The sequence below is a fragment of the Ochotona curzoniae genome, unplaced genomic scaffold (assembly GCF_017591425.1).
Source record: "Ochotona curzoniae isolate NIBS_2020 unplaced genomic scaffold, NIBS_Ocur_1.0 contig_883, whole genome shotgun sequence".
Lineage (NCBI taxonomy): Eukaryota > Metazoa > Chordata > Mammalia > Lagomorpha > Ochotonidae > Ochotona > Ochotona curzoniae.
Genome location: NW_024466599.1, coordinates 27,751,840 through 27,774,414, shown reverse-complemented (window position 1 = coordinate 27,774,414; position 22,575 = coordinate 27,751,840). Strand labels below are relative to the sequence as shown.

At 37.5% G+C, this 22,575-nt stretch overlaps 1 protein-coding gene across 3 annotated transcripts in view; it reads left to right on the top strand.

Moving 5' to 3' along the window:
- The window catches only part of MAP4K3 (mitogen-activated protein kinase kinase kinase kinase 3), a 146,161-nt gene that overhangs the window by 60,918 nt on the left and 62,668 nt on the right, over positions 1–22,575 (top strand). For all 3 annotated transcript variants that reach the window (XM_040993124.1, XM_040993122.1, XM_040993123.1), the window contains exons 3-6: positions 8,063–8,153; positions 16,550–16,614; positions 19,257–19,312; positions 19,805–19,852. In XM_040993124.1, coding sequence (XP_040849058.1) covers positions 8,063–8,153; positions 16,550–16,614; positions 19,257–19,312; positions 19,805–19,852 — 260 coding nt within the window. The remainder of the gene's footprint in view (positions 1–8,062; positions 8,154–16,549; positions 16,615–19,256; positions 19,313–19,804; positions 19,853–22,575) is intronic.

Genomic DNA, 22,575 nt, shown 5'->3' with positions numbered 1-22,575 from the left:
TGGAAATATCCTAAAACTGAGGTATAGTGATGGCAATATTTTCTAGCTAGGCACTGGAGTTACCAGTAACAAGACACGGTCCTTTTTCCTAAAGGAACTCACTGCCTAATAATGATTCTTGGGGAAGCTTTACATCTTTTCCTGATAATGAGAGCTTGTTTTTAATATTAAAAAATGGAAAATGTTATTGTTAAGTATAAAGTGTTGCTGAAGTCTTCTGTTATTTCCATGAAAACTGAGTTTTCTTTACTGTAACATTCCCAGTGACAGTATATAGCTTGCAAGTGGGTTAGTTGAAGTCTTGATATTTATTGTTACAAATGTCTGACATTTATTCAAACTTAATTTGTTGACAAGCTCTAAGTTGTTTCCATAAGTTGATTCACTTTATCCTTATATTCTGCTCTTCCTTTCCTCCAGCCCCTCCCCTTTCTTTTAAACACCGGTAAGGAAACGGAAGCACTAAAAGTGTAAATTCTTTGCCCTAAGTAGTATAGAGCTAAGATTTGAGCCCTGGCAATCTGGTTCTGAGAGGCAACTGTCTCTTAACCGCTCTCAAATTGATGGTGTTGTGAAAACTATCTCTGCTGTTATGTTTAGTGGGATGTTCCAAAGTGAGTGAAATTTATTAGTGGTAGAATCATCACCTTAGTGAGTAAACAAACTTCATTGGGAAAAGATGTAAATGTTTCTCCGAAATCAGTGTTACTTACCCAAGTTGGCTATTTTTTTGAGACATTAACGCTCAAGAAGCAAAAGGTACAATCAGTGTAATTAGCAAGCTCTCTTTCACACTCTGACATAAAATGGAACAGGAATCTTAGGTCATAGGAATCCCAAGTGAAGGGAAAGTGAAAATCTGTGTGGCCATTTATCTACAGGAGTAACAAAATTAAAGCCTAAAAGTTCACAAGAAACTGTTTCTTCCAGGAATAATGTAGAGTATTGTTAAACCCTGTCTCTGAATGCGGAGTTGTTTACTCACTGAGAAACTTTGTTCTTAAAAAATCATGGACTGTGAGAAACCTGGCTGTGTGAAATTATTTCAGCAAGAATAAGACACCCGCTTTCCCTGGAGACTCTAAGCCACTTTGACTTAGAGCTGCCGGCCCAGCTTGTATCCCAGGTGCAGAGTTTCTGATAAGGGTTTTGAAACACAACATCCACATGCCACTTTGTAGTTCCTAGGCAGAGGGGACCTTGGGTTCCCTCTGCAGTCCAGTAGGTTCCTTTGTGCACTGCCTTGCTTGAACCTAATCGCAGCACTGCTTGGTTTAAATTTCGCCTCAATTCCACAGCTCACAGTGCTATCTTAGATTAACTCTGTCTTTTCCTATGGTGAGATGGCTCAGGATTTCAGTGGTGTGCCGTATTATGCACTGCGAAGGGCCAAAAATCATGGTTTGTTCAGATAACAGGGTTGTTCCTGTAGTTTCAAGACAGATTGGACTGGAGTGGCTCTAACTTTTGAGACTAATTGTGAAAGTAAACAAAAACTGGATGAAGATAAGAGCTTCTGGCAGAACTTGCTAACAGAATAGGTTGCATGTACATTTGCTTCTGGGCCTTACTTTCAAGTTCGGATAAGGTACTATAACTATCTGTGTTATGGGTCTCTTGAATATTTTCTTTTTATGATTTGAAGGCAGAATTTTAGTTGCTTGTAGTTACTCATCTGGTGGTGTTTGCAGCACTGTAATTGAAATAGAATGTAAATGCAGAGAGATAACTGATTAGGTAGCCGCTCACGGGGAAAACTGGATCGGAAATGAGAAATACTGTGATAAGCAGAAAGAAATTCATGCTAAAAAAAAAATAAGGTATTATATTTTGCTTCCACGATAACAGCATGCATTAAATTGAAGAGCAGAATTTTAAAGTATAAAAATATGCAAATAAGGCTTCATTCCATTACTTTGTCATGGCTCTCCAGAGTTAGATTTCAAGAAACTTCTTTTCTGTCAGCTGTTGATATACATTTGTCCAGAAAGATGGGAGAGGCATTTTCCCCCTCTTTCAGTTTCATCAGGGCAAAACCTCCAGGAAATTGCTTATCTGGCACCTTTTCCTTTCTGTCTTGCATTTGGTAGCTCCCATACCACCAGCTGCTAATCCACCACTGTCTTGTCTGTATTGCTGTTGTGAGTGGAGTGGTTGTTATCATTATGGTAATTACTCTTTATACACTAATCATGGATTACTTAACCACTCCTTATTAGGTTTAAAACAGTATTATGGACTTGTGGCTGATTATGCTACACAAATTAGATATTTACACATCAAAACATGTTGAAAAAGAAAAGACTTTTTTATTTTGTGCATAGTTTCTTCCTCATTCCCAATGCTCTGTAGAACTGGTGATTTAGCCTCAAGCTTATGTATTTATTTAGTGATTAATTTAGTTCGAATGCAAGAAAAAAAGACTTGTCCCTGCCTTTGTGCAGTATGTTACCCAAGTGGAAGCATGTATTTGTGTAAGCAGCAACCTCGCCACAGAGCTTCATTCATTTGAGCGTGTGTGTGTGTGTGTGTGTGTGTGTGTGTGTGGTTTAGTGTAGTGTGTCAATTTGAAATGGTGTTGCTTGTGACTAGAAGAGATCCTTTAGTTCACAGATTATCGAATACCTGTCTGTGTATTCTGTAAAATACTCAGGACTATGTCAAGATGTCACACGGAAGGACAGTGGTATAGCAGAGAAGCTTATGTTATCTTAATTCTCTTGTTGAGCTTCTTAGATGAGGTGAGGTTTGTTTCACTTGGGCGATTGAGGAAGTGATGTTCATTTTATATTTGAATCCCTAGTCAAATATAAAATGGAGGATATTTCATATAAGGATAGTGTGAAATCAAAAGAGGTTAGTGCAGCACTAGGCTGTTTTGGAAAATAGCTCCATTTGGCTTGACTATACTCTAGGAAGAGTATGAAAGAAGGATGGTGCTAGCTTATGGAAAACTTTAAATAGTAGACCAAAATATAATGTTTTATGGTCACAAAAAGAGTGAATTGGTATTTAGATTGGAATAGTATTAATTCAGGGATCAATTAATGAAACAAGTTGCCATCTTGATGGTAATAAGTTCTTCTATTCAAAGGTGAAGCAGGTTATTTTTTTTCAGATCTCTTCTCTCTCAAAATATTAAGTATAGGGTCCACACATTTTAAGCTTGTTCGTAGACAATGCAATTTGATTTGGCATATTCTAATTTGATAATTCAACTCACAAGTGGACATTGTTACACAGCAAGTTAGTCTACTACTTGGGAAGTCCACAACACAGTGCCAGGTTTGAGCCCCTCCTCTGCTTGAGATCCAGTTTCCAGCTAATGTACATGCTGGAAGGCATCAGGTGATGCTCCAGTACCTGCTACATACATAAGACACAAATGGAGTTCTTGGTTCCTGGTTTCAACCTGGCCCAGCCCTAGTGAATGAAAGATTTTTTCGTATGTCTTTCTGTTTCTCATCCCTGCTGTTCAAACAAATAAAGCATTCTTTAAAAATTTGTTCTGTGTATCTGTGTGTTTCTGTTTCAAGAGCACAGTTATATGTGTTGTAAGTAAGGAGAACTTTGTGTTTGTACCATTTATACTTTATTCTTTCTCTTTGGAGTTGCAGTTGGCTGGTACTTAACTCATTCATCCTGATTACCCCCTGTGTGTTAGGAAGGCAAATAGTGAATAAAAATCCATGAGTTATGCTGGAGAAAAATAAAACAGAATAAGGCAGCATGGAGTTCTGATTATGGGTCAATTGCTATTATATTATTTCTGTAAGTATGTTTCCATATTATTATATGATTAAAGTAATTTACCCAATTTCATACAACTAGTAAGTCATGATACCAAGTTTGATAGTTAATTATTCTGATTCCGAAGTATGTATCCTTGAGGCTGGTGCATGGTGTAGTAGGCTAAGCCTCTATCTGCCACACCTCCATTCCATATGGGGTGCTGATTCATGTCCCAGCTATTCCACTTCCTACTCAGCTCCCTGGTTATGGCCTAGGAAAGTCCTTGGGTTCTCACGACCAAGTGGGAGACCTAGAAGTCTAACTTCTAAAAGTATTTACGATGTTTTAAAAATTATTTTTAGTCTACTCAGTTACTGTCCATGTCAAATAGTTGCTTGATGCTACAAATGAATGGTTTTATTATACTGACATTTATCAAGATACTCTGGAAAACCATGTCAGATTTTGGAGGCATGAAGATGTTAAATATTTAGAAGAAAGAAAGAATACGTAAAGGAAAATTAGAAAATAAAGAATAGTTAAGGGCAACTTTCAGCTCATATTTATTTCACAGGGGACCGAATTAGAGAACAGAGATAATGATCTGGTCCCTTTAAGGCATGAACAAACTGATCCGTTATCTCCCACTATGGGTAACTGTATGTTTGATTTTCATGCAATCTCTATGTGCAAACACATATCCACTGCTTCATTGTGATTTTAGATGCAAATGCTGTTAAACAAGCAAAAAGAGTGTTGCTGCATCCCAGCCAGTGGTTTGGCTTTAACAATTTCCCTGCGTTTGAATGAGTACATTAGCTATCTTGTTTTTATTTGTTTTCACTTAATTGGGGCACACACAGGGAGATGTCTTCCATCCTGTTATTCACTCCGCAAATGCAACACAATATTAGGCTACCCCAAGGCCAAAGCCGAAAGTCAGAACTCAGTTTGGTCTCCCATATGGGTGACTGGGAGCCAAATACTTGAGGCATTGCCTGCTGTCACCCAGGGTGCCTGTTATCAGGAAGCTAGAATTGGAAGCAGAGGCAGTACTTGAACATAGACAGTACAATACTCTCACCCTGGGTTTTTTTTTTTTATTTTTCCTTAATGTGTAAAAATTCTTGAATAATGTGTTAACTCAAGACGCTTATGCTAATGTAAAAGTAGGTGTTAGGAATTTTTTGACAGTTGGCAGCTGAGTGAGAAATACTGAATATTGCCTCCCAACAATAACTTTCACACAACAGTAGAGGGAACTCAGATTATTTTTTTGACAGGACAGCTATGATATATTGATAATGTCAATATTACATTATAATACAATGGTATGGTTACAGGAGCAAAATACTACAAAATTGATGACAGACACAATGCTTGTTTGTTTTCATAAATTTCTGGAGATCAGAAGTCCAAAATGAGATTGATTGGCTTCAAGATCAAGGTGTCAGCCAGGCATATTGCCCGTGGAAGCGCTAAGGGAGAAACATTTCCTTCCCTTTCCAGTTTTTAGAGCTGCATTCCTTAACCTTCAGCTTAAATCACGCAGTGTGGCATCTTGCCTCACTTGTCACATTGCCTGTGCAGGGAAGTTTCTGTTGCCTTCCACTTAGAGACCACCAAGATAGCTCAAGACAACCACCTTCCAGTCGCAGTAATTTAATCACGTTTGTGGATTCCTGTTGTCATATGGTTTTACATTTTGGCTTTCAGAAATTAGGGCCTGCATTACCATTGGAGACCATTATTCAGCCTACAGTAAATAGCTAGTGTTTGTGAAGCACTTAATATGTCCCACATATGCTCTGAAAAGTCTGCATGTGCTTGTCTTTCTACCTGCTTAATTCATCATGTGTTTTATTTGTAGGCTTGCTTGGTTTTCTCATTAGGCTCTTTTTTGGTAGGTGAGAAGAGACATCTTCTGGAAGATACATTGTTCACTGTAATGTCTTAAAAATGTTACATAGAAAATTTGAAACCTTCAGAATTGGAAAAACAATTAAGGATTATCTTGTTCAACCTCCTGTTCCCTGGAGTCTTATAAAATGTTCTGAAACTTGTTCCTTCTTAGGCCTGTTAGCTTTCATCATCATGAACTTTGAAGAAAGTTTTTAAATCAATTCTTCAGTTTTTATTTCTTCTAACAATTCTGTAGAAATTTTCTTTGAAAAAATTTCCCCTCAAAAATGTTGGTTTGACTATTTTCTAATCACAGAGTTGAATTAATAGGAAAATTGTTGCATTTTGAATCAACAGCATCTCATGGGAAAATTATAGTTGAACTCTTACAGCCACCAACAGCTTTTAGTAAAACTCAGAAGAATAGTAAGTAGGCAAGTTATGACATGAAACTGAAAAAGCTGATACTCCTGATTTTGAGGCGTCACAGAGAGTTTTTAACTATATAGTGTAGATTTATTCACTCAACAGTTCTTTATTAATCATGTATTCAGTGCTACGGATACAATGATGATTAAGGAGACATAATCCTATGCAAGACGGTTTGAATCCTCTGTATGTTTGGCTACTTGACTATATCCAAAGTTCACTGTGGAAGGTGCAATGCTTACAGTTACAAGGGGCAAAAAACCCAACCAAAGGTCACCAAAACAATATAAGGAGCTTCCTGGTCATCCAATACTGGCATATGTGAAAATGACAAAGACAAGCAAGGCTTCTTATAGTAGTAGTTCAGATATGGTATCAGGTGCCATCTTTCCATTTCCCTGAAGTCCCTTCCACAGGTGAGTTTTATTCTGAGGCTTGCTTTCTTTGAGAGGGAAGGATGACTCTTGAAAGCTCACAGGGGTACGAACAGAAAGTCTGTTCTCTGTCCATCAAACTTAATTCTTGGGTTCACTCTAACCAGATTAACTTTGCCTGCAACGCTTCACTGGATTGAGGAAAAGTATAATTTTGAGATGTATGGAAAAGGAAAACAGTCTAGGACTAATAAAATGTAGTTGCTTTATAACTTTATTATATCTCACCTCTGAAAAATCAAGAACTTAACAGTGATAAAAAGTGAAATTACAAGATATTAATTTGGTGACTTTCTGAATTGTTAAAGGGAAAAATTTCCTGTTTTATTCATTAGAGGACTTTTTGTTCTCATGTTATTATAACAATTAAAAACTTGATATACTGTCTCTATTTTATTACTTCCCCTTGTGTAACTACAACAGTAGAAGGTTTTGACATGGGCTTCACAAAGTTCACGATTGGGCCACTTCAAGTCTCAGTTACATAGAAAAACGTCAGGCCAAAAATATCAGGACTTAACCATAATGACTTCATATTTATGATTTGAACAGTAATTGGGAAATCCTTCTCTTTTTCTTTTTCCATGAATATACATTTAATTGGATTATTCATGATGTATAATATTTTCAAAATGAAGTTGGTAAGACAAAGGTACTTTTATTTAAATGTAAATCCTTCTCTTTGTTCTTTTTCTACATAGTCTCTGGTTTAGCACATTTACATTCACTGTGGTTCTCTTTTGTTCTTCCTGATAAGTTTTCATTCAGAAACTTTGGCATGTGACACTACTATATGATTGCTAGATCTTATTTTTGAAGAATTTGGGCAGTGAGGGAGTAGGAGATTTGTATTCACTAGTAATCTGACCTAGTCCAAATAAATCCTATTCTACATCCTCCCCTACCATTGTTGGAATAAGCCACACACACATAGGATGGGCCTGGGTATCTGTGCTCCTGGTTATGCAGTACTGCTTGAGTGTTGGCTGCTCGTTCTAAAGCCATTAGGCATATATTGACATGCTTGGTGTATAAAGGAGCCTAGCCTAGTTTAAGAAGATACGACTTCTCTGTGCTGAAATTATATTCAATGGTATTTAGTAATAGAATAAAAAGTAATGTATGTTTCCTAGTAATGAACTGTGCTGATGATCATGTTCAGGTCATAAGACTTAGAGTAATTATAGTGAATGCTTCTGGTCTGCACCAGCCATTGTTCTTAGCACCTTACATATATTAATTCATCAGCCCACTAATGTTGTTCAACAGCTGAGGAATTAGGAAGGTCAAGTAGTTTGCTCAAGTTGATACAACATAGTGATAATCAGAGCTAGGAATTGAATCCCGAGAATGAGGGGCCATAGTTCATGCTTTTAGTGACTGTGCTGCACATTCTCAAGACAGGTCCAAGAATATCATTAAAAGTAATACCATTCACTTAGTGGGCTTGTTTTATTTATTAACTATGTCATATTGTTAGTAAGTATAATTGTTACGTTTTGAAGTAAATGAGCATCTTGAAATGTATTACCTACTAAGTATTCAACATTTTAATTTACATCTAGGAGAAGATTTTGCAGTTGTGCAACAAGAAATTATTATGATGAAAGACTGTAAACACCCAAATATCGTTGCCTATTTCGGAAGCTATCTCAGGTATGTTGCTTCCCTTTTGAAGATTAGTAGTCCTTCCATTACCTAATACATTTAACAAAATGAAATCATTTCTAATATGTGCTTTGTAATTTTCTTTGTGCTCTGAAGATTTTTCATATGACTGCAGTGTGTGTTTGTGATTTAGTATGTTAATTCTGTAACCAATATCATAAGCCTCTGACTTCAGAATTCTGGCTGTGCTGTCAGTGAGGAAGCTGGCAGGTCAAAATTGCCTTTATGCTTAGTCTCCCTGTGGTGGTCAGAGGTTGGAATGTGCCATTCTGCTGCCTCTTTCTTCTTGACTTGAGTGTGTTTTTTAGGAAGATCTCTTCCTATTAACATTTTTATAGATTTGTGCTTTTATCTCCAGACTATTGCCTCATCCTATTCTTTGATTTTGTACAAAGGATGAGAACTATGATTATTTCAGCGACTGATTTCTTGTAGATCCTGAAGTGAACGCCAAAGGACTGTGAATTTGCTTCCTTTGTTTTGGCACTGCCAAACCAGCTTCCCCAGGTGTCATATTGCCTAAGGAATCACCCTGTCGTCAAATCTTTTCCCATTCATTTCTTTGTGCAGCTGTGAATTGTGCAACTGTGACCCAGCTTTTTTTAAGCTTCTTTCTAAGAACAGATTAGAGACCTTTCCTATATAGTAAAAATACCTTTCAGTTCTGGAAGCAAGGTAGTTGTACAACTGGTTAAGTTGCTGCCTGCAATACTGGCATCTCATTTGACTTCTATCTGCTCCACATCTGAAGCAGCTCCCTGCTAATATGCTTGGAAAGCAGTAGAAGATGGCCCAAGCGCTTGGGCCCTGCTGTCCACAGCGGAGACTCAGGTGGAATTCCAGGCCCCTTGATCTGGCTCAGCCCTGGACAATGCAGCTTATTTGGAGAGTAAACCAACAGATAGGAGATCTTTGCAACTCTGCCTTTCAAATAAATACATCTTTAGAACAAAAAGGAGTTCTTCAGTTTTAACCTCATATGCAGTTAGAAAGTAAGGGTATAACTTACTGTATGAACTCTCATTCTTTCTGACCTAGAGATAAGAAAACATTTTTTCCAGGCACAGCAAATGAAAACAGACTGGGAAAAATCTGTCTTTTTGTCTTTGCAGCTTGTAAAAAACCAACCAGACCGAGCCCCTTTGAATTCTAGCCATTCTTGTACAGCTTTGATTGTCTCCCCTTGGTTAAGGTACAGGAATGAGTTTAGTGGAGAATTTAGAGAAGTTGCCAAGGTATTGCCCAAGGTCAATAAAGTTTGAGTGGATTCATTAACAACCAGTTTAAAACTGCTTTCCTGGGCAGTGGTTCAGACAACAACCTAACACAGTACCTGCACTGCTTTGTATGTTAGAGGACCCAGAACAAGCGATTACTGTGTCGTCTCAAAAGACCAGTCTCTTAAAATCATTTCAGTTCTTGGTAGATAATTGATTCTTGTCAATACAGCCAAATCACTTCTTGAGAATTGTTAATTATTATTATCAGTTAATAACAAAATGCCCTATATAGAATCCTTTGGGAAAAGCAATAGTTTTGTTTTGTTTTTCCCCCCCAGGACAAGTTGATCTTGTAAGAGTTTTTATGGGGCCTAGCACAATAGGCTAGTAGTTAAATCCTCAACCTTGCATGCACCAGGGATCCCATATGGGTGCCGGTTTGTGTCCAGACTGCCCCAAATCCCATCCTACTCCCTGCTGGTGGCCTGTGGAAAGCTTAGGACTGGCTCACTTCCAGCCGTTGCAACTACTTAGGGAGTGAGCCAATGGACAGAGAGTCTTTGTCTGTTTCATCTTCTCTCTTTTATTGGAAAGTAAATCTGATTTTCCATAAATTAAAAATTAAAAGATTTAAGATCACACATGTGCCAGCCCAAGATATCCATTTGACATTATTTAGACCATAACAGACAATTAATAAATGGTAACTGGTATCATTGCTACCTACTAGTACTGTTGCTGCTAATGGTCTAACTCTTAAACTCTTTGTAAAGTACTGCCAAGTTAGTGCCTCATCTGTGATAGATGTTATCCCATTTTACAATTAAGATGTTTACAAGGGGTTAACATCAAGTGCTTTATTTTTTATTTGATAGTAAAATCTACAAGAGCAGAACTGCCCAGAAACCAAAGTAAAACAGAAAAAATTAGTCATTTTTCATTAAAATTGTGTTATTTTAGTATTGTATAGTCTAAAATTAAGAAATAGTAGTAATTATAATGGTTTGATAATGTATGTGGGATGGCTGATAAAAGTGATAAGTGAAAGTAGTATGAATTAAAATGACCAATAAGTCTTCAGCCCAGCCTGGTCTAGACCATTCAGAGTATTTGGGAAGTGAACCAGTAGATGGAGAACATATATTATTAAAAAACTGAGAAAGTATCATTGCAGCTATATTGTGAGCAAAGGAATTTGAGGTGTCATTCAGATTTCTAATGTCCCATTCTCCAGTATTTAAGAGAAATTAAAAGTTGATTATTCTTTGTTATTTCTTTTTTAAAAGGTTTATTTATTTGAGAAAACTACAGAGAGATAGGGAGAAAACAGAAAGAATCTTTCATCTGTTGAATCCCCACCGATGGATGGGCCCAATTGTTTCTGTAAGCCAAAGTGTCTCTTCAACTATGCTGACACTTTAGGCAATATTTTTTTTTGTGTTCAAAAAGTTTTATCCCTGTCTGCTGTTCAATGCCAGCAGCATCTCTCCGACGCTCTAGTTGTGACAGATATTCCCTGGGGAGCAAAATTGCTCTGAATTAAGAACCACTGCTCTCAGCAAAAACTTTGATGAAACCACAGATACTTCTGTGTGCCAGCCTTTCTAGAGTGTCTCCTACAGCATGTAAGTTCCAAGGGTTGCTAGTAGGTGCTTATTTAAAAAAAGAAGAAAAAAACTAGGTTCATGAAAATAATTTAGGTAAACAGTGAACAAAACAAAGTTAGGGAAGTTTTACTTCTTTCTGCTCTACCTACTTGTCCCAATTTTTCCCATCCCCGTTTGCTTTTTCTTCCCTTTTCATCCTCTTCCCAGTTGTTCTTCTTCCTGTCCTTCCTGCTTCCATTCTGTTTTCCTCTTCATTGGTTGTTTTTCTTCCTGTCCTCCACAAGGCTTCTCAGAGCCTTTGGTACGCCAGTGGTCTTGCTAATTTGCAAAAGATTGTAGAATGTAGTATTTCTTACACAGATTTAACTGTGAAGTAATTTCTTTCTGGAAGCATACTCCACATAATATTGACCCTCATTATTAAAAGGGAAATGGATGGAATGGGTTAAGTAGAACATTTGGAATGCAGTAGTTCATGTGTATCTGTTTAAAAATGAACCAAAATATTCAAACTTTGATTTGTATTCAGTTAATCATTAAAAAAACATCTACCAGTGTGGACCTATTTATTGTCCTGTTCATGGCTGAAGTTGAGGTTCAGTTATTTTGCTGAGTATGAGAGTAGTTGCTAACCAGCCCTTTAATCAGCAGGACAGCCTCAGTAAAGCCCAGGGATCATGGAACTCCCATGTGAATAAAAAGTAGCCACCCTGTCCCAGAAGGATTCATTGGTGTGCTGGTTTCCAAAGGCAGTGTAGAACTGCAGATTCTTGGTGAACTTAGTAGCATTTTATTTTGCTTTTTAAATTGTGATATAAAGTGTAAAGGCAGTTATAGTAAATTTGCTCAAGCAGTTTTATATCTCTGATATATTACAAATTATGGGAAGATTAGAGAGTGTGCTAAGGGAAATGGAGATGGAGGAAAGGGGAAAATAATATTTAAATAGCACCAAAAGCAACAACAACAAAAAAAAAAGAAATTAAAGATTTTGGGGGGGCTGATGCAGTGGCTCAACAAGCTAATCCTTCACCTGAAATTGTTGGGATCTCTATGGGCTCTGGTAGGTGTCCTGGCTGCTTCACTTCCCGTTGAGCTCCCTGCTTAGGGCCTGGGAAAGTAGCAGAGGATAGTCCAAGTCCTTGGGCCTCTGCAGCTCCTTGGGAGACCCAGAGAAAGCCCCTGACTCCTGCCTTTGAATTGGCTCAGCTCCAACCATTGTGGCCATTTACATAGTAAACCAGCAGATGGAAGATTTTTCGCACTCTGTGTCTCCTTCTCTGTAAATCTGCCTTCCAAACAAAGATAGATAAATTTTAGAAAAGGAAGGTTTTTCAGGTAGTAGAAATAGCTATTAAAATTTTGTTTCGGGCCCGGCGCGGTGGCACAATGGTTAAGGTCCTCAGCTTGCACGCCCGGGATCCCATATGGGCGCTGGTTCTGGTCCTGGCAGCCCTGCTTCCCTTCCAGCTCCCTGCCTGTGGCCCAGGAAAGCAGTCGAGGACGGCCCAAAGCCTTGGGACCCTGCACCCGCGTGGGAGACCCAGAAGAGGCTCCTGGCTTTGGATCGGCATAGCATCGTTCGTTGCGCTCACTTGGGGAGTGAATCATCGGACGGAAGATCTTCCGCTCTGTCTCTCCTCTCTGTATATCCGCCTTTCCAATAAAAAAAAAAAATAAAAATAAATCTTTAAAAAAATTTTTTTTGTTTCCTCTATTTTAGTAAACATCAATTGAAGCAGTTTAAGTAAATCTATTTTCTGCCTTCTTATTTTTCTGTTCCTAGCAAACCGTAAAATTCATAGAGAGATATGCATTAAACAGATGGAAGTCAATTTACTAATGACTCTAACTAGCTTTTTGATTATACCAGGCTTGAACTAAGTAGAATGTTATTATATGTGTATATATATATAAAAGATTTACATATATGTATATATAGGAGATTTACATATATGTGTGTATATATAAAAGATTTATTTTTATTGGAAAGTCAGTTATGCAGAGAGAAGAGACAGAGAGGAAGATCTTCTGTTCGATGATTCACTCCCCATTTGGCCGCAATGGCCATAGCCGAGCTGATCCAGAGCCAGGAGTTTCCTCCTGGTCTCCCATGCAAGTGCAGGGACCCAAGACTTTGGGTTATCCTCAGCTGCCACAAGCATGGAGCTAGATGGGAAGCAGGACCACCAGAACATGAACTAGCACCCATATGGGATCCCAGCATGTACAAAGCGAGGACTTTAGCCACTAGGCTATAGTACCAGACCTAGGATGTTATTTTATATTTTAATATAATATTTTAATGTTTACATTTAAATATATAGTATATATTCATTAAATATATTTAATATAATAATTTGAACATCTTAAGAAGTTAGTTTTAAATATATGGTCTCAATTCTTTTTATCTTGCATAATGTGGCTAGGAAATCGTATATTAAGCAAGGGAAGAAAACAATTTAAATAGACTAATTTCAGGGTGTTATAATATTGGAATATGTAAAAAGGCACAGATCTCATTTCTTTCATTTTTTTCTAGCAAGTAGGACAGTTTTTAAAAGAGAGGGAGTGTTGGCATCGTGCTATAGCTACAACACTACCTACAACATTATCCCATTTCAGCACTGATTTACATCCTGGCTGTTACATTTCCAATCCAGCTCCCAGCTGATAACTTGGGAAACCAGCAGACGTCAGTCAACTGCTGTTGCATGGGAGACCTAAATGAATAAATTAATCTTTAAAAAAGAAAGACTGGACAAAAAAATATTTAACTGTCTTTTAAATAAACAAAGATCCAAGAGACTTTAGTTTATAGCATATAAACCAGCAGTTTAATGTAGTTGCTAAGAAATTTAAAATAGCCTCCAGGCAAATTAATAAAGTATGTAAGTACAAAGGAGTTGCTACATTATGCAGAAAATTTAAACTTTCACTGTGCACAGTCACAGTTCAGAGTGTCTTCTTTGGGGCCTGGTGTGATAGCCTAATGGCTAAATTCTCACCTTGCATGTGCTGGGATCCCATATGGGTACCAGTTCATATACTAGCTGCTCCACTTCCCTGCTTGTGGCCTGGGAAAGCAGTAGAAGATGACCCAAAATCTTGGGACCTTGCATCTTTGTGGGAGACCTGGAAGAAGCTCTTGGCTCCTAGCTTCAGATTGGCTTGGCCACTTGGGGAGTGAACTAACAGACGGAGGATCTTTCTCTCTGTCTCTCCTTTTCTCTGGATCTGCCTTTCCACTCTAAAAACTAATAGAATGAATCTTAAACACACACATACACAAAGTATCTTCTTGTTTTGTGTAAGACCACACATGTGCCAGCTCGAGGCATCCATTTTAGAAGCTGGTTTATATTACTATGTTTAATTTTGAGGATTTATTTGCTTTTATTTGAGAGGCAGATTTACAGAGAGCAAGAGAGGCAGAGGTAGGTCTCCCATCTGCTGATTCACACCACAAATGACTGCAATGACTGGAATGATTAAAGCTTAGTATGAAGCTAGAAGCAAAGAACTTCCCCCATGTCTCCCACGTGGATACAGGGACCCAAGGACTTGAGCCATCCCTCTGTTGGCCCTAAGCATGGGAAATAGAGCAGCCAGAACATGAACTAGCACCAATGTGGAATCCCAGTGCTTGCAGGATTAGCCAGATGAGCCATTGTGTCAGCCAGTCATATTTGTATGTTTTATTTATTTATTACCATATTGGAAATTAAATCAGAAACTTTCACATCACCTCTTAGATCCCAGTTGCACCATGTGTGGGTAATCTGTGATTTGTAGTTCCCAGCAGACTTTTTGGGCTTCATAATCCTGGGTTTTGCCATCAAGAGCCATACTATCCTGCTATTCTGTAAGGTGGCTGGCTTTTACACTCTGATAGGCCATGTGCCCTTATTGCATGTTACGTAGTATGCTATACCACATGTCAGCTCACTTCTTTGGTCTTGCTAATCCTGCCACCACCAACATGTATATTGCTGTTCTGCTAATAGCCACTTCCCCTTTTAAAGTATTGTTCATGTAACATTCAGAATAGTATTTGGTTTGAAAACCATGTTTTCAGAGAGACAATGACAGACTAGAGTATCCACAAAAAGGTAACCACACTGAAGAGTCTACAAAAAAAAAGTGTTCTTTCACTTATGACCCAAGCCTATTCTAGCCTCGTTGCGTGCCATCATCTCTTCAGGCAGCCTGTTGAACTCACATGGGTTCCCAGGTCTCTCCAGTGTGGTACCTTCTTTCAAATTTTCATTCATTTTTATAAGTCCTGTCACTCTCTTCCTGTTAAATTCCTACCTTAATTTCAAGACTTAATTCAGATGTTAATATCCTCCTAAAATCTTGACTTGGTTTTCATCTCTGGGCTCCCAAAAGCACATAATATGTTTCCAAATTATGCATTAGTCATTTTAGACTCTAATCCAACAGGCAGCACCTCAAGGCCTGTAAAGGGCCTTAAACTATTTGAGCTTGTTGGCTCATAGTCTGTCAGTTATCCAGCTCTGCTGTTTTAGCACAAAAGCAGGTAGGCAGTATTTAAAGGAATGCATGTCACTCAGTTCCAATAAATCTAATATATTATGATTTACAGTGAGTAAAATTTATGTGCACTGAAATTTGAGTTGCAGGTAATTGTCATGTGTCAAGAAATATTATTTTGATTTTTGCAAGCCATTTAAAAATACAAAAGACATTCCTGCTTTCTAGTGCTATGCGAAATCAGGAGGAATCAAGTCAGATATTGCCTCATTGATTGTATTTGATTGCCTCCTGACAAATTGATTCGTTGATTGTTCAGTCATTTTTTTCATTCACTTACAGAACAAATGTAGAGCCAATATTCATTTGTTTGGTGTTCTTTGAGGCACTATGAAGGCAGTGGTGAGAGAGATTCATAATTAAAGCATAATCTTCCACATTAGCTCGCTGAGCTAGGACTTTGTACTCCAGCTTCTCCCATCAGAACAGTACATTTCCTCAACCTTTTTAAGAGATGAAATAATGAATCATAGAACAAAGAAATGTATGAAGTGATAATCTGTAGAAGTATTTACTAGTTATTTCTCCAGTGACAATATGATTATGGTATCTTAGGATGTGAGTGCAAGAAAGATTCTCTCTAAAGACAAATGGGTGGGATTATTTTGAGCAAGAATGTTGCATCAATATGAAAGTAACATTTATATTTTGTCTGATTTGTTGATAAGATACTCCTTCAGATGTATTTCCATTTTTCTTTGATCAGTCTGAGAAAAAGAATAAACTATAAAAGGGAAGTTTTTAACTACAGGGAAATCTTATTATTTGGATATAGTTAATGGCATTATAGACTGGAGATGTGATATGTTTTAAATATTAAGACCTTGGACTCAGTTACAATAATATATTAAGTCATCTGTTTACTTATAGAAATTGCTCACCTTTTTTGGGTTGCATGTTTCATTTATGTGGTTTTTCAAGGATAGAGTATAACTGATACTTGTTATTTCAAACAGTTCCAATCATGAAGGTATAATACATGCTTACTTTCTCTCCATAGGCGAGATAAACTTTGGATTTGTATGGAGTTTTGTGGAGGTGGTTCTTTACAAGATATTTATCATGGTAAGAACAAAGTTCTATTTTATTAAATGTAAATACAGTTACTGAAAACATTAACTTTTCTTAAGGGAAGAAAGCTGTGTTAATGATTTGCTGATGTTGAAGAAGACACATTGTAGTTAGTTCAAAACAGTTTTCTTTAAAAGATTTATTTACTTTTATTGAAAAGACAGATTTACAGAGAGAAGAGATACAGAGAGAAAGATCATCTGCCTAATGGTTCACTCCCCAAATGGCCACAATGGCTGTAGCTGAACTGATCCAAAGCCAGGAACCAGGATTTTCTTCTAAGTCTCCCACACAGGTGCAGGGTCCCAAGGCATTGAGCCATCCTCCACTGCTTTCCCAGGTCACAAACAGGGAGCCGTGTGGGAAGCAAAGCAACACGGACACCAACTGGTGCTCATACGGGATATTGGCACATGCAAGGCGAGGATTTAGCCACTGAACCATCACACTGATTCTTAGTTGAAAATTTCAAACCCAGGCCTTGTGGAATGTGACAATTTTGATGGCTAATGCTAAGCAAGTAGAATTATGCACTGTTATGCAATTGATACACAAGTAGTAATCATGCAGAGATTATTGATTTTCACTCTCATTTATCCAAGAAGCATCAATTAAATGTTTATTCTGTTAGAGCAAAATTCTGGGAAATAAAAAAATGATTGAAATGGTTCTCATTGGCATTCAATTGAGGATATAAACAGACTTTTAAAGTAAAACTGATTTTATAGATATTTACTGTCTCATCTTTCCCTTTATTCTGAATCTATTGATTTCTATCCACAAATTGCAGTGTGAACTCGTTCTTTTGCTGGAGATATGTAACATGTAATTTGTGGTTATATTTGGAGAAAAAAATAAAACAATTTTCTCATTTTCTTTTCATGTAGAATAGGTGTTCATATTTTCTAGTGTGGAGCCTGTTAAGTCATTTGGGAGCTGATTATAACAAAGCAGATGTTAAACTACTATTTGAATTGGAATTTTCCTATTTTTATTACAATTCATCTTTCAGAATCTTCATAGTATAGGTGTTACTTAACATAGAGATTGACATAAAATATATTAATGTGCTATTGACTACAAATGAAATAAGAAAAAGGATTTTGTAGAATTTAGAAAACTTAATGAGAAAAGTGAGCATTAGGTTAATATTTTAAATTATATATAATAGCATTTTTGTTTCAAAGATTGTGCAAATTGAGAGATATTTGTCATTACTTTACATTGCAGAACTAGACTATTTCTGGAAGCTTATAATTTCTGTGTATAGTAAGTTATAAAAGCCTTTCTAAGTTTAGGCTAATGTCTCTACTCTTACTTCATTTGGTTATTGATTAAATTTCCTCATCCCTAAAGACTTTCCAACGAAGTCTTCTGAGTGACACACTCAGTGTTTTCCTTGTTTTTAGGGGACATAGATGCTAGTTTTTCTAGGCTGACAGGGCTTCTGTAGTTCTCGGGACCTTCTTTTCCTCTGTTGCTCCTTTGCAGGTGATCTCCCCTTCTCTCTGTTTACTTTTGAGACTCTTCATCTGTGGCGTTTCTGGTGTCTAAAATCGATTTGTTTTTACTGTGTCTGCATGGGGCCCGAAAGTACTTACACCTGAGAATTTTACTCAACTCTAGACAGTTATCAATTGCTACATGTTTGAATTTGTTTCTTCCAATCTCTCTTATCTTTACTCTGGAATTCCACTTTGTTAAGGAGGAAGAAAACTTTCTCATGAGCAGTAGGTTGTGGTTTTTGTTTTATTTGTTTATTTTCTTGTTACTAGAAAGTCTGAAAGATGAACAAATGAAAAGAGACCTGCCGTTTGCGGTTTTACTCCCCAGATGCCTGCCAGCAGACAGAACAGGGCCAGGCTAAAGCCAGAAGTGTGAAATTCAGCTGAAGGTTGGCACATAAGTTGCAGGGACCCAATTACTGCAGCCTTTATCTGCCACCCAGGGTGTGTGTTAGCAGGAAGCTAGATCAGAAGTTAGGGAGACTTGAAAAAGGCACTGTAATATAACATATTGGCATCTAACTTCTATACCAAATGCCTGCCCCAGGCAATGTTGTAAATATTGTAGCTAAAACAATGAGCATGTTAGGTTAAGAGAAATTCAAATCATGCCCTAATGAATCTTTCGTTTTAGTGAAATTATTTAGGGATACTGAATTTGCTGCTTCATGTAGTTCCTAAAATCTTGTCACTTAAAAGTGTCATTGAAGGCCTGGCATGATAGCCTAGAGGCTAAAGTCCTCGCCTTGAATGTGCTGGGATCCCATACGGGCGCTGGTTCTAATCCCAGCAGCCCCACTTTCCATCCAGCTCCCTGCTTGTGGCCTGGAAAATCAGTAGAAATCAGCCCAAAGCCTTAGGACCCTGCACCTGCATGGGAGACCCAGAAAAAGCTCCTGGCTCCTGGCTCCTGACTTTGGATTGGCTCAGCTCCAGCCATTGCAGTTACTTGGGGAATGAATCATTGGACGAAAGATCTTCCTCTCTGTCTCACCTTCTCTCCGTATATCTGACTTTGCAATAAAAATAAATCTTAAAAGAGGAAAAAAAAAGAAAAAAATAATAAATCTTAAAGAAGAAGAAAAGCTTGTCATTGAGTTAGGTGTATTGACATGTCTTCTTTTCTTACAGTAACTGGACCTCTCTCGGAACTACAGATTGCGTACGTTAGCAGAGAAACACTACAGGTAACGCAAAGACTAATTTTAAAAAGTAGAATTCTTAATCAAGCCAACATTTATTGTACATTACCTACTAAGTAAAACTTCACTAATTAGCTTGATTAATCCTTGGAGATTTTTAATACATTTGAAAATTATAACAAATTCAAACTATATTTATAGAGATTAAAACCAAAATATCGTATATGTTAAGTTTCAGGCATTGTGGTTTTGTTGTTATATGTTTTCATATTTCTGTTAATATCAAAGAAAGGCTGGAAAGTTAAGCGTTATTGTAAAATTGAAACCCAGTCTGAAACTAATTGAATATGTACTTGTTAAAAGTTGTTTTGAACTTTTTCCAGAGTTTATTGAAAATTACTTCTCTTAGACAATTTAGTTCTCCAACTGAACTTAAGTAAGGGGACAAATGAAATGCAGAGAATACCAGTTGAGTGCTTAAAATCCTGAAGTGTACTGATTGATAAAATCTTGTTTGTTAATTTTTTTTAACTCTAGGGATTATATTACCTTCACAGTAAAGGAAAAATGCACAGAGATATTAAGGTAAATATTGTATTTTAACCTGATAATCTTTTATTTTGAAATATTCTGATCACATTGTGGGACAGAGTTGTTTTGATTATTCAGTTTAGCAGATTTGTTATCTGAAATAAACATTTCTATAAGAAAATGAGTCATAAAAATTGGTTAATTTTTTATAACAGCTTTGTTGAATAATTCTTATACCATAATATTTACCCATTTAAAGTGTCTATGTTAGTGAATTAGTGTTTGTAAAACTCATGTTAGTTTTTTTTTGTAGTTACTTAATAGTATTTGGCAGCCATAAAGTTGTAATTTTTAGTTAAGTTTTGTGCTTTGACAGTCTTAAGAAACGAATAGTAATGTATCAAGATGGATATATTATTCCTTATAGTTCTTGGTGGGCTTTCATTTGATTGGCAGATTGAAGTAGTTGCCCTGGACATGCCAGCTTTAGTTTAGTGATCCAGGTGCTTTGGCAGCACTCCTGAGAGTACATCTAAGATGCTATCATCTCTTCAATTTGGATACTTTTATTTATCATTCTTGTCCTTTTTTCCTTGTTGAACATTCTTCATCTTCTCCTTTGATCCTGGAGCTAGCAAATATCTTAACCTATTTTGAGTTTTCTGTTGAGGTTTGCCTTCTGAGTCTCTGATACGCGCCTTGGATGCCCTTCTCAGAAAATGCTGGTGTGCACTCTCAAGTTTTCCTTGAATTTTCGATGGGCTCACTGATCACCTGATGTGATTCCCTGCTTTAGGTGTTTTTCATAAGCCACTGTAAAGACATGAAGCAATAATTTTTGAGTTCAAAGGCATAGGGACCATAAGGAGATAAGGGAATTAAGAAAGATTCTACATCCTTGCATTTAATTGATCTGCAAGACTAGAGTGTATTCCGAGCAGAAAAAAAAAAAAAGTGAATGAGCAGGGATACAGTGGTTAGAAAGCAGGAGACCATTTTAGAGAACATAGAAATGGTTCTGCAGCATTGAAGAGAGTGTAGGTGAATGGAGCTGGGATTGGCCGAGTAATTTAGTGCTCTATAGCACATTTTTTTATGTGTATGTGCTAAACTTCAAAGTTTAGACTTAAATGCGTAGATTGTGACCTTCGCTAATACTTGTATCCTTATCTAATTCACTGTTGTGTTTTATCTCACTTGGACTTCACTGCTTCCATTGTTGAGCGATTCTGTAATCACTTCTCCACCTGACAGCCAAAGTAATCCTGCTTATTTAGACACCATTGATTTACTACTGTATTTAGTACAAAGTCTTTATGGCCAACAGGATTATACTTGATCTGGCCCTTGGATTTCTCCATGACCTCATCTCATGCTACATACTTCCTCCTATTATACCTTCTATTCTGATCACACTAAGCTTACTGTTCTGGAAACAGATTGAGTTCATTCTGGGCCCAAGTCTTTCCCTCTTCTTGGAATGTTCTCCCGGAATGTGTGCAGTTCTATACCCGTAACCCATCGAGATATCTCGTCACATACTGCTACCTTACGAAGTCCTTTTCATCCCTGCTTTATCTCTCTTCAGATTAACTCTGCCTGAACTAATTATTTGTTGATTCACTCACAGGTTAATTCATAGATTGATCAATGTCATTGTGTTTTAGAATTTCTTTCTGTCTTGCTTGGATTTAAACTTCTTTGGGAGCTAGAACATACTTATCACTAGAATCCCAGAGTTTCAAATGCTACCCAGTGTAACCCCGAACTGTTAAAATGCACCCCGCAGATTCAGTGTCTGACTCTGGTTCCTAACTGTAGCTTCCTGCTCATGCAAACCCTACAAGGCAGCAGTGATGACCCAAGTGCTTGGGTTCCTGCCACCTACATGGAATGACCTGGATCGCATTGACAGCTCCTGGCTCTAGCCTGGCACAGTCCCAAGCATTGCAAGCATTGGGGAATGACTCCATGGATGAGAGGCCTCTCCTTTACCACCACCAACACTCAAACAAGCAAACTTGTTTTTTGTTTGCTTATTTGTTTTGTACAAGTATCATCTGGCTATTGGTAGTTTTTCGGGGAGGGAAGGAAGGATGATATACACAAGATGTAAGTAGAAAGACTAATCTGGAGCTACGAAGAGGCCAAACTGAACACTGACAGTAGTCTAGGACTTAGATCAAGCTAAAATCCTTGTGCTGGTCAAGGGGTGGAGAACACTGCATATGGGTATATAGAGTCACAAAATCATTCAATCTGTTCCTGCCAAGGCAACCACATGTGGAATTCAAGATTCAATAAATTTATATCATGCTATTTAAAAAAAAAAAAGGTTTGTTTTTATTTGAAAAGCAGATTTACAGAGAAAGGAAGAGAGATCGAGAAAGAGGTTCTTTGTTTACTGAGTCACTCACCAAATAGTCCTACTACCCAGAGCTGAGACAGTCCAAAGACAGGATCCTGCAGCTTCTTCAGGGTCTCCCATGTGAGTGTAGGGGCCCAAGGACCTGGGTTGCCTTTGCTGCCTTCCCAGGCGTATTAATAGGTAGCTGTATTGGAAGTGGGGTGCTGGGCCTCAAACAGGCATGTACATGGAACGCAGGCACTGCTGACAGAAACTTGGCTTCCTACATCAAGGTTTCCAGCTCCCAGCAGACTAGTTCTTAACCTGAGAATTTATATGGCCTGAAAATGTTGCTGTAAATATCCAAATGACCCTTAACAGAAAAAAAATTTCATACTCTTCTGTCTTTTCTTTCTCTCTCCTCTCCCAT